This window comes from Equus quagga, chromosome 11 (genome assembly GCF_021613505.1).
Source record: "Equus quagga isolate Etosha38 chromosome 11, UCLA_HA_Equagga_1.0, whole genome shotgun sequence".
Classification (NCBI taxonomy): Eukaryota; Metazoa; Chordata; class Mammalia; order Perissodactyla; family Equidae; genus Equus; species Equus quagga.
The window spans coordinates 6,310,657-6,323,031 of record NC_060277.1 but is presented as its reverse complement, the minus strand read 5'-3'; the positions used below and the strand labels follow the sequence as shown (position 1 = coordinate 6,323,031).

The 12,375-nt window shown below is 40.1% G+C and overlaps 1 protein-coding gene across 6 annotated transcripts in view; it reads left to right on the top strand.

Moving 5' to 3' along the window:
* AKAP7 (A-kinase anchoring protein 7) overlaps positions 1 to 12,375 on the top strand; it is a 133,760-nt gene that overhangs the window by 89,747 nt on the left and 31,638 nt on the right. For 4 of the 6 annotated variants that reach the window (XM_046674436.1, XM_046674437.1, XM_046674438.1 and 1 more), the window contains one exon: positions 9,854 to 9,922. The exons of the other annotated variants lie outside the window; for them this stretch is intronic. In XM_046674436.1, coding sequence (XP_046530392.1) covers positions 9,854 to 9,922 — 69 coding nt within the window. The remainder of the gene's footprint in view (positions 1 to 9,853; positions 9,923 to 12,375) is intronic. 6 annotated transcript variants of the gene reach the window in all.

The window sequence follows — 12,375 nt, the reverse complement described above, 5'->3', positions numbered from 1 at the left end:
ACATCTTCTTTACCATTCATCCGTTGATGAACACTTAGGTTGTTTTCAATTCTTGACTATTGTGAATAATGTTGTAATGAACGTGGGGGCACATATATCTTTTTGAATTAGTGTTTTTGTGTTCTTTAGGTAAATACCCAGAAGTAGAATAGCTGGATCGTATGGTAGTTCTATTCTTAATTTTTTGAGGAATCTCTATACTGTTTTCCATAGTGTCTGCACCAGTTTACATTCTCACCAGCAGCATATGAGGGTACTCCTTTCTCCACATCCTCTCCAACACTTGTTATTTCTTGTCTTTTTAGTAATAGTCATTCTGATGGGCTTGAGGTGTAGTTTTCTGCACCTCATTGTAGTTTTGATTTGCATTTCCCTAATGATTAGTGATGTTGAACCTCTTCATGTGCTTGTTGGCCATCTGTATATCTTCCTTGGAAAAATGTCTGTTCAGATCCTCTGCCCATTTTTTAATTTGGTTGTTAGGTTTTTTTTTTTATTGAGATGTATGAGTTCTTTATATATTTTGGATATTAACCTCTTATTGGATATATGATTTGCAAATATTTTCTCCCAGTTGGTGGGTTGTCTTTTCATTTTGTTGATGGTTTCTTTGCCTTGCAGAAGCTTTTTAGTCTGGTGTAGTCCCATTTGTTTAGTTTTTCTTTTGTTTCCCTTACCTGAGAAGACATGATATTCAATAAGATACTGCTAAGACCGATGTCAAAGAGTGTACTGCCTATGTTTTCTTCTAGGAATTTTATGGTTCCAGGTCTTACATTCAAGTCTTTAATCCATTTTGAGTTGATTTTTATGCATGGTGTAAGATAATGGTCTACTTTCATTCTTTTGCATGTGGCTGTCCAGTTTTCCCAGCACCATTTATTGAAGAGACTTTCCTTTTTCCTTTGTATGTCCTTGGCTCCTTTGTTGAAAATTAGCTGTCCATGGATGTGTGGCTTTATTTCTGTGTGTTCAATCCTGTTCCATTGATTTCTGTGTCTGTTTTGGTGCCAATACCATGCTGTTTTGATTACTATAGCTTTGTAGTATATTTTGAAATCAGGGAGTGTGATACCTCCAGCTTTGTTCTTTTTTCTCAGAGTTGCTTTGGCTATTCGGGGTCTTCTGTTGTTCCATATGGATTTTAGGATTCTTTCTTCTGTTTCCATGAAAAATGTCATGGACTTTGATAGAGATTGCATTGAATCTGTAGATTGCTTTCAGAAGTATGGAAATTTTAACTATGTTGATTTTTCCAATCCATGAGCAAGAAATATCTTTCCATTTCTTTGTATCTTCTTCAGTTTCTTCCAATAATGTTTATAGTTTTCAGTGTATAGATCTTTCCCTCCTTGGTTAGATTTATTCCTAGTATTTTATTCTTTTTGTTGTGATTGTAAATGGGATTATAGTCTTGATTTCTCTTTCTGCTATTTTGTTGTTAGTGACTGACAGTTGTTTTGCCCAAGGTCGAAAAGTGGACGACTTTCAGAGCTAAATATAGATTGAGGATATTCCACATACAGAATAATTAGGACTTGTGAAAAACCCCCAATAAGTTAGAAACTATAGGACCAAATTTTGTGTTGTTTACATTGTTAAACTGCAAATAAACTACTCATTGGGTCCTACTGACTTTTCTGAAGTTCATTTTTTTCTTCCTGTGAAAGATGTTGCTTTCTCTCTGAAAGGCTCAGGGCCTTAAAGGATTAACGGCACTTGAATAAGAAAGCAACCATGCCACATAACACAAATACTGGCCAGCAGATTAAGTGTATTCTTTGCTATTCCTTTTTATTTTTTTTAAATAGGTTTTAACATCCAAACGTTTAACTTGTCCTTGAGTGAGTAACTCGTGTCAGTTTTTGTGATTTCACTGTTAATGCCTGAAAAGAAGGACAGACTGTAAAGAGCAGGACTGAACACTCTGTCGAGAACAGATGACTGTTACTGGCCTTTGTTCCCCTGTTACTCATTGCCTTAATAAAACTGTCGAATGGGATTTACCACTGGCTGAAGGCTGAGCTCCCTCCTGCTCCCTCTGGGCATGCCTACAAACATGGGCCTCCTGCTCTCCTGGGCCCCGGCTTTCTCTCACACCTACTCTGGCTGTGCTCCTCCACTCAAGAGTTCCTTCACCCCAAGAGCTGATTAGATTCTCATAGAAGCGCATACTAAGTGCTTAATAAATAGTGCCTAGAATCAAATTGGATTGATAAAAAGGTATAATATAAATTGGAGGTGTCCAAATATATGATGTAACTTGTCAGCCCATCTTCCAGGCTCCTGCCTCGTGAGTGCTACTGCTGTCTTTTCTCTGAACAGGGAGATAAATTCTCCTCCCTAATTTATTTCTCACTAATTAAGGAAAAGGCTTCAGCTACAAACATTGTTTAAGATTGGGCCAATAAATAGAAAAGAACTGACTGAATAATAAGCATGGAGGAGGCATTATGAAAATTGGCACTAAGCAGGAATGCCCCTGCAGAGATTTAGGAAGGACTGTTCTGGATTGGTAAAGAAGGACTTCCGTAGCTCTAGTTATCTGCTTGTTTCCTCCCATTTCCTAAATGCACATACACTGTGTGTGGTGCGTTATTTTTTTCTCCTTTTGTTTTATAGGAAAAAATACATTCTCTTTCCAGTTACATACTGGAATTGTATAGCATATGGCAATTGCAAACACAAATACCCATAACTTTCAGTTTTAGAGAAAAACACTTAAAGCACTGGAAAGAGAAGTAAAAAGTTTATGTTGAAAATATGGACTAAAGTAGGAATAATGGTTAAAAAAAAAAAAAGGAAAGATTCTTGGCGCCCAAATTTCTCAGTTTAGACCAAGATTCTTTTCCCTGGTTATTAAAAACATGACTTTAACAGTGAGATTTACAGATAATCCTTAAAGTTTTTTGTTATGATTTTTCAAACTCTTTCCTTTACAGACACTCATAAGAACCACTTTCAAATAGTTAATGATGTAGTTTCAGAACTTGCCCGTTGGTTACAGAATGGCTACAGAGATGCAGAGTGGCTAAACAATGAGAAGCATCTAGTGGATCTGGGACATGAGGAGATATATGCTTATTGTGAATTGATTATTGAGAACTGAAATTGGGTTTTACAGTAACATAGAGAAACAGAATAACTCTATTGGATATGCCCATCCAACCTTCCTCAGGCCCAGAATAATTGTTTGTCTTTTGGCACCCTGATGGCAATATAAAAAATTGCGACACCTTCCAAAACATAAGTTGTCCAGCACTACTTGAATTTGCATACATTTTCATTGAAACTGTGACATTTCTTGGCATAACAGTTTCTGTAAGTGTGCAACCTGCTGTATAATGAAATCTTCCTGAAGTGTCTCTTTTGAGCTTAAAAGCGTGTCTCCCAGGGGTTGGCTCCAGAATTTGTAGGGATAAAGCAATTTTCCTCTCTCTTTACTCTTCATGATGTAATGTTCTCTTTCTCTTCACTCTTCTGAATAAAAGGGCGTTTACTTTTTCTTTTCTTTCTCATGTGTTTCCATACGTTGTCACACTCAGATTTCCTTTAATTAATGAATTGGAGGTCCCAGAAGAGTTGGTAGTCTGTAAAGCTTTATAGTCAGAATCTTACAGTGAGATTTATTCTTTATCGAGTCAGACTTGACAGCAAGGTTGCTCAGAAATCCAAATATATATGTGTGTTAAGTTATAAGTAGAAAACAATGCCAACCAATGAAACAGAGAGTAGAGTTTTTGGTCATAGTTAAGAATTATTTTTTTCCATTAGAGACAATAGTCAGAGCTGATATTTCAATGTACACCGAGAAGAGGCAGCTGCCACCCCCTCATACTTTTTAGTTTTATTCCTGCCACTTATAATACAAATCCAAACTACTGTAGCAGATGCTAATCATGATGTGTCTATGGCCAGGCCTGTGAGAAAAGAAAACACGAAAAGGATATGGTTTTCAATTTATGAACATGATATCATATCAGATAGTTCTTCTCAGTGAAGTTAACCTTACTTCTTTTTTTAATCTTCTAGTTGTAGTAGATCTCTGTGTATTACTGAAAGGACTCTGTTAGTCCCCTAATAAAGCCCCATAAAACTCCAGGGATTACTTGTGAATGGTTCAGGTTGCTCTTTTTCCTGGAAGATGAATGTTTTCAGGAGCCATTCTGGTGAGCATTCAGAGCACTCCATACTCTGGCTCGCATCTCTCTTCACAGCATGGCTGGCAGCTCCAATAACGGATCTCTCTTTAGGTCTTTGGGTTTTTGCTTTGCTTTTTCTTTTTTTAAAGATTGGCACCTGAGCTAACATCTGTTGCCAATCTTCTTCTTCTTCTTCTTTTTTTTTTTTTTTTTTTTTTTGCGTTCTTCTTCTCCCCAAAGACCCCCAGTACATAGTTGTATATTCTAGTTGCAGGTCCTTCTGGTTCTGCCATGTGGGACACCACCTCAGCATGGCCTGATGAGCGGCGCATAGGTCTGCGCCCAGGATCCGAACCAGCAAGACCCTGGGCCGCCAAAGCAGAGTGTGCGAACTTAACCACTTGGCCATGGGCCGGCCCCTAGGTCCTTGGTTTTAAAACAGGATTATATTACTCTAGCACCATTGATAAAGAGATTTGGTGACAAAACATGAGAAGCCAAGGCATTTTAAACCTATGACCATAGAGCTTGGTTAAATAACCGTTTTTCTGCACATTATTCTGTTATTGTAGTAAGCTCTTTCATAAAGTAGATACTTGATGCCACACACAAATTGTGTTTAACAATATAGAACTCTGGGATCAGACACTCAGGGTTTATGCAGCCAGACAAATTGAGTTCAAATCCCATTATTGTCACATACTCTCTGAGAAATTTTGGCCAAGTTACTTTTCTGAGCTTGAGCTTTTTCATCTGTAAAATGGGGATGGTGGTAGTACCTTCTCCTAGAGCTGTGGTTGGGATTACGTGAATGAGCAAATGTAAGCACTTAGCGAGTGCCTGGTGTATAGTAAGTGTCCAGTACATGTTAGTGTTTATTCTTATTCAACTTACTACTTGACTGTTTTCGTGAGAGAGGAATACTATTCAGGTAAATTACACACTTGAATAATTGGGTAAAGGATGGCTACTTTCTAGGTCCTTATGAATTACCATTCCAGTTCGAGGGGGGACATGGAATGGCAGAAAAAAAAAACCCATTTTTTCCACCAGTATACCTAACATGTATATGGTTTGTTTTCTAAATGAAAAAATCCAGGCACCTGAATGTCTCACTTGTTTTAAGTTGAAAATTTATATATGAAAACCTTGTGAAATCTGTGGAAATGAAATCACATTTAATTGTGTATTTAATGGATCATGCCTATTGAAAAAAGTCAAAACTGTGCAGTGTGTGAAGACTGTTCTTGGAAATCCCGGGCTAGGAGTAGCCATAAACCTACAGGGTGAAATTACAGCCTTTCAGAGCTGAGCTAAACCCTAGTGATCATGAAATCAGACTCTATCTCCTCCTACAGGTTAAAGGATGTGCTAAGTATTTGCACAATTAAAAGCCACTTTTGAAATTCCTATTGTGAATTTCTCAATTGTTTTCTAATCTTGCAGTATGGTTAATTCACTTTCATGCTCATGAAAAAAAGTCCCTAACATTATATAGCCTCCCTTATCCTGGGATAGACACTGTGACTTAGCCAATGATACATTTTATATATTTTATTCTTAACTGCATGTTTTCAGAAGTAGTGCCAACAGGGACTAATCAATAAAGTGAAGTCAGTTGGGTTCCTCACAGATTGCTCTTCCTGGATGCTGCATTTGAGTGAGGGGCCTTTTTGCTTGGAGGCCACGTGCATAACATGAGCAGTGGCTCAGATGGCAGCTATCGGGGCAAGAAATTGGCAGAGGAGGAGCTGAGCTTGCAATGCAAGCGTGCAGACTCAGTGCGTGGACAAGCTATTCTCTTCTTCCCCTCCTCTTGCACTCTGCCAGCTTTGCAACAACAAATTAAAACTTTGTCATGAACTTATCTGATTTATAGATGAAGATATCAAAACTCTGACAAAGAGGTCAAAGTTTCATAACTGTTAATACCTGACAGACCTGGGACTCAAACTTCTGGCTTTCTTCTTCTAAAGGTTTATCACAACACCCGTGTTGGTGACTGGGGAATGCCAGGAGTTACCCATTTTCCTCAATGAAGAGTGTTCACGGCAAATGTTTCTTTCTTTAAGACAAACGGTAATGTTTAGCATTAAAAAAATGGATAATTTTTATTCTTCCTAACTGCACACTCTTTGTTCAGACAAGTGTGAAAGTCAACACAGGGCCTTCAGACCCATGGGAAGTTTTCCTATCATACGGTGCCCTCTCCCTGCAGCTCCTGGGAACTAGGCGTGTGTGCCTAGCTGAGAAGTAGAGGATAAAGTAAGGAATTGGGTGGAACGTCTGGTACTAAGAGCAGTCTTTCATTCCCATGATGTCATCAAGCAAGGCTGCTCCCTACACGGGAGAACAGATTTTGAACAATTACATGAAATCAATTATCTCATGTCATGAAGTTCAGAATATTATCATGTCTTGAAATTAGTTGTTTTGCTGTCCCTGACTTTGCTTAATCACCTTGTGGTTTCATTCAGAAAGATGCTCTTATCTCTGATCTTTTTCTCAGTGATGCTTCTAGATTTGGGGAATTTTCTAGGCTGTTGACATATTTGATGCTTTATAACTTCAGAATTTATAGTATGGATTTAATGCTCTAAAAGAGGAACAAGGCAGTGTTTTAGAAAACAGACATTTAGCTTTAAAAGACACTGTAAAGTGCAGATCACAATTGATATTCTCCTCTCTCCCCCTTTGCCTGTCGTTTCTACGGTTCATGCCATTTGTTAGGTAGTGGGACTTCATACATGTTATGTTTTCAGTGTTCTGCAATGTCAGTTTCCCTAAACATAAAACGAACAAAGAAACAAGAATCTCCTGGGGATAAAGGAAAGCTCTTCCTCTATAAATAGCAGATAGAAAATACGGGTTTTTTTCCTTTGAATTTCCCTGTGTAATGACTGTATTTGTCTGTAGGAGAAAGCGCTCAGTGTGGTCTGTTCTCAGTTACCTTTCTTAAAGACACGCACAGATATCTACACAGGGCACGTGGCACGCCTCCGAGGCCCAGAGCTCACAGCTGGTGAGACTCAGGCAGCACAGGGCCACTTCTGTCCCTGCTTGCCGTCCGGAGCAGCGGCTGCGGGGCTGGAGGACCGCCTGGGAGGTGGAGCCTGCCTGCTTGCCGCAGCGACTCCCTTCTCCTGTCTCCGCCGGCTGTGTGTTGGCGCCCCAGCTCGGGTGTGCTCCTGGGGTGGAAGAGGCAGGGTGTGCTCGCAGACCGTGGGATACACTGCAGTTTCTGTTTGGGGTGCCCCGGGAGAGAAACACCGGGAAGGGAAGACACTGCCAGTGCCATGGGTCAGCTCTGCTGCTTTCCTATCTCAAGAGATGAGGAAAAAATCAGTAAGTGTGATATGCACGGTGCAGAATCCTAGGGCTGGATTATTCTGTGTAGCTGTCTTCTAGGGTTAGTTTGGTGTTTTTCTTATGGGAAAGAGCAGAATAATGAGCTGTGATTTTTCCTGTGTGTTTCTTAAAAGGGTTGGTAGGCGTGCAGTTAATAATTAACTGTAAAAGTACAGTAACTCAATAAATAGGCTATGTTAAAAATACAAAATACTGAAAACTCATTTTTGATTTTCTTGTGTTGGTATTCTTACAGGTCATTTTTATCACACTATCTAGAGTCAGAGTTTGGTTCTGAGTTTCTTTAAGTCATGGCATACGATTTGATATATCGTACAAGTCAGACTTCATTTTTCTTATCTGAAATTGGGATATTTTCAGAGCAATGCTCAATAAGAACATATGGAGGAGTAAAGCTGGCTCTAAAATGATGTATATTATGCATTTTCAGGTATTTTCGTGTGTCCTCTGTTTTGTTCTCCATGGAGGGGATTCAGGTGTATCTGTAAGACCACTCAGAACAGTGGAGCTACTTTGCTTCCAGCAAAAACCTCAGTGAATATCTTTAAACAGCTGTCAGGCAGATTGCACATCTGCTTTTGGTCCAGAAAACGGAACTTAAAGTGATGACAGTTGCAGTAAAATGTTTTCCTCACTGGCTTCTGTGCATTCACTTTGATTTCAGCTCGGTTCAGTACAGTCCCTGCATTTTCATTCGTGTGCTGAGTGATTTGCCTTATGCCAGTTGCCCCCAAATATAGAATTTTTACTTCTTTTTCAATAAAATGGTTACAGTCGTAACTGACTAAATTTGCAGCCCCGTTTCTGTCCCATCACTGTTTTATTTAAATAAATCTAAATAGGTCTACAGAATCTCATGGTATCTGCTTCGGATACTCAGAGGTCCACATCTGGCTCATATTTCCTGATGCTTGTTCTTCAGGAAACTAGCCAGGGACAGGTTCGCAAAAATTAATACATATCCTATCCCAGTTCACTTGGGAAATCAGCCAGTTTTTACAAGAAATCTTCTGAGAATGCTTTGGAGTAAATGTTGGGAGACTACAGAGCTTCTGATGTTTAGCAAGAGCCAATAAGCTGTGCTCTGAATTTGACTTGTGCAAATGGTACTGTGCAGTACACGATGATCCTGATCTTAAAACCCGGGATGACTTTACAACCAAATCGTTCACTTTCTAACAATGAGCATCGGCATTTGTTTGGCAGCCTGAAACTTTTCAGCTATCTGTGAGAATGATTTCTCTGTGGTTCCGGAAGCTTGGGTTGGTTGATTCATTCCTTGAGGACCAGCCCTGTCTGAAAACCCTTGATGTAGACAGATGTAGGGACAGTGCGTTCTTTCCTTACCCACCTCCACGTCCTATCCCTCTGCTCCGGGTTTTCCCAGGAGCACCTGCTTTCCTTCTGTGCCTCTTCCTGCCCTGTCAGTGAGCAGCCTTCTTGGCTCCAACTGAAGAAGTCGTTTAGACTCAATGAGGAATTTGCTCTTGTCTGTCTTTCTTATCTGATCATTGGAGTGCAAAGTCTTGTGTTTTACACACAGTGCTTCTTCATATTGGTTCACAGGAAGTGGTATATACTGCTTTGGGGGTTTACTTTCTCAAATGCCAAAATTTTAAAAAGAAAATGAAGACAGGACACTGAGCTTGAAGTGAAGTTCTAGTCCAGAAGTGCCAATTACGGGTAGAATCAATGCCTTTGTGCCCCCTTCCCCACTGGCCCCCTGGGCTTCCCCATTCTCTCCCCATCCTTCTTTCATCTCTTTGGCTTTGTCATTGCTTCACTGTTTTTCTCCTCCTAGTCTGCTCCACACTCCATTCATGCACCTCATCAGCTGTTTTCTCATTCTGGGTCTAATTTCTCTGCTAAAAGATGGTCTAAAGAGAAGTTTCTCTGCCAGACACTGCTGTGCTGCTGGTAATATGTGTCCAACAGTACTTACAAAGGGGACCTGAAAAAAAGTGGCAGAGAATTTGTTAGCTAGCCTGCCTCAGGAAACATGTAAATTAGCACTAACTGTAGATATCCTGTCCATAAGCTGTGTTGATAACATGTATAAGAATCCGTAATAGATGTCTGGGAGCGCCAGCATTTTTCTCATCTTGCTGCTGGATTGTACAGGAACCTCCTGAGTCTTATTCATCTTTGTATCCCCACTCTGAGCCACGAGCTTGCTGAGGGCCTACTAGGGGCAGAGGACAAAAATGTGAATGCCTACACCTTTCTAATTCTGCTACGAAAGGTGAGGGCACTGGAATGTACCTCCTGAGGGTCACATTATGGAGAATTAAATGAGTTTTTGGTGAAGGTTTAAATTTGTGGATGTCATTCTCAAAACACAGGTGACCTTGGAAGCCCATCTTCTATAGTCCTGCAGAAATACAGAAAGGACATACCCAGCTGGCCAAGTGGTAAGAGTCAAGTGACCCCCCCTGCCCTCCCGCTGCTACTTTATTCTGCTTTTGCCTATTGCTGGTGGTGGTAGATAGAAAGGATTCTCATTTATTTGATTTATTGGTGCTACTATTTTAATCCACTGATAGCCAACAAATGATTTTGTGGTCAACTAGTTGTGCAGGGGCCTCAGTTTGTGTGGCAAGTTAACTGTCTCATAGGCAGGAACCTTGATAATGGGGTGAAGAGCCACATGCAGGAGAGCTCGTCATGGTTTATTTATCAGTTAATGCAGCACGAAATAACTAGGCCTTTATTGTTTAAATTCAAGAAATTGAACATTTTCTCAAACTGTATGCTTTTTAGCCACAATAAGTAAGAATATACTGGCAATAAATACATGTTTCTTGGAAGATTAAGCTCTTTCTGTTGCTACACAGGAGCGTTTGTGACATTAAACATTACTGTAGGTATTGTAGGATTAACAATGTTGTAGATATTCTCCAAAGTAGTTTTTGCTGAATTCTTTATAAGACTTGTTTTCTTTGAATTACCTAATTTCTCCAGGCGAGCTTCCTAGAGGGAATGGCCGTGAGCAGGAATGTTATTGCACAGGCTTCCTGACCAAAGCAATTTATCTATCTCATTAAGTCAACCTCAAAAGAAAACTTAATGATGAAGTAGACACCTCTATAACGAATTAGAAAACGTTTCACTTGCTCTTTTCCTATTGCAGATTTTCCCATTTTGGAGTACATTGCTTTTATGTAGAATGAAAGAGGTGAATGTCCAAAGATGAACCATCCTGCCTCATGAAGTAGTCAGCTTCCTGTCCCTAGAGGCATTTGAGCACAGGATGAGGAGCCACAACTAGTGATGCTGGAGGGGAGAAGGGAGTAGCTAGTGAATGGGTACACTGACCGCTCTTGACTTTCTAGCCCTGACATTCTGTGACGCTGAAAATAAAATAGTATTAGTGCGTATTTTAACAAGACATATTTTAATTTTAGAAGTGTGTATTTTAACAATGCACACATTTTACTTTTATATATGAAATTATGTTTCAATATAGTCTTTTTGGGTGGAACGACTTAGCAGGACCATTTATAGTATCCATTTCATAAATGTGAGTGGAATATCAAGATAGTTTCTTTCTGATGATTTGGAATTTGATGGTATAACATTAATATATAAATTGAGGTAAACAGTGTTAATTTCATGTCTGGTGAATACTTCCATTTTTGAACCTTAATTACTATGGTGCTTATTGTTCAGTTATACTCAGGGAAGTCTGTATTTAGATTTTCCAGTTCTCCAGAAGGTTTCCTAGAAATCCTATAGCCTTACGCTTTGCTCTTCTCATTTGTGCTTCAATGCACTGACTTTGAGGTTATCTTTAGTGTGTGTGCTCTATCTCCTTACACCTCAGATTTCAAACACCTCATACACAGACAGGACCTCTCTTTGCAACACCAAACCCTAACATGCTGTCTTACCCAGAGGAGGCATGTTCTAAATGTTTGTTAGTGAAGAGAATGATACACATTTCCTGTTAGGTTTTGAGTATGAGAGAACTTCAGTATAAGTCCAGCCTATCAAGGGACAGAATTTGGAATGACTCTGGTTACTGAATGTACCAGAGAAACATTTTAACAGGTTCTCACTTGGGTGCTACAGCACAGGCCCCAGGAAGTGTGTGATGAGGAACCTCCCATCAGGGGCAGTAACACTCATTTTCCTTCCTTGCCGTAGAAATGTGTTTGCACGCAGGGGACAGAGCGTGACTCTAGTTCTGCTCTGCCTGTTGAATACCACTGGCCCATCCCTTGGAAGGTGGTTTTTACTGTAGAAGGAGCACAGGACTCGTGGTAGGGAGACCTGGACTATAAACCCAGCTCTGCCACCAACATCCTGTCTGACACTGGGAAGCTGCTGACATCTCTGGGCCCAATTCCTCATATTTAAGAAGCAGTGGTAAACTACCAAGAGCTTGAACGTTTATTTGTTTTTTCCCCATTTGTCTCTTATAGCTAAGAGTCTAGGAAATAAATATTATAGATATGTTTCGGTTCCTTCTTCTTCCTCTCTCCTCCTTCTCCTCCTCCTCTTCCTTTTCTTTTTAATGTATTGAGTGTGTGCTGTGTGACAGGTGCTATGCCAGGATCACTCAGAAAACAGCTTATGAAATGAAACTATTAGAAAATAAATACTTCTCAACTGTCCTGTTTAAGAGAGGAAGTGGCTGAAAGCCAGTAGTTTGGGGGAGTTCTCAGTTATGGTCCTCCAGGGGTGCTGTGGGGCCAAGAGCAGGTAGGAGGCTGGGACCCCGAGCTGCTCATTATCTGCTGCCCCCCTCTGGAGCTATGCAGCGCAGCCAGATCATGGTGCTCTGTGTAACCAGAGACTAAGTTTTGCATGTGATTTCTCTGGGTAATGTTGGGGTAGCAGCAGTGACGGTGTGCAATATAAA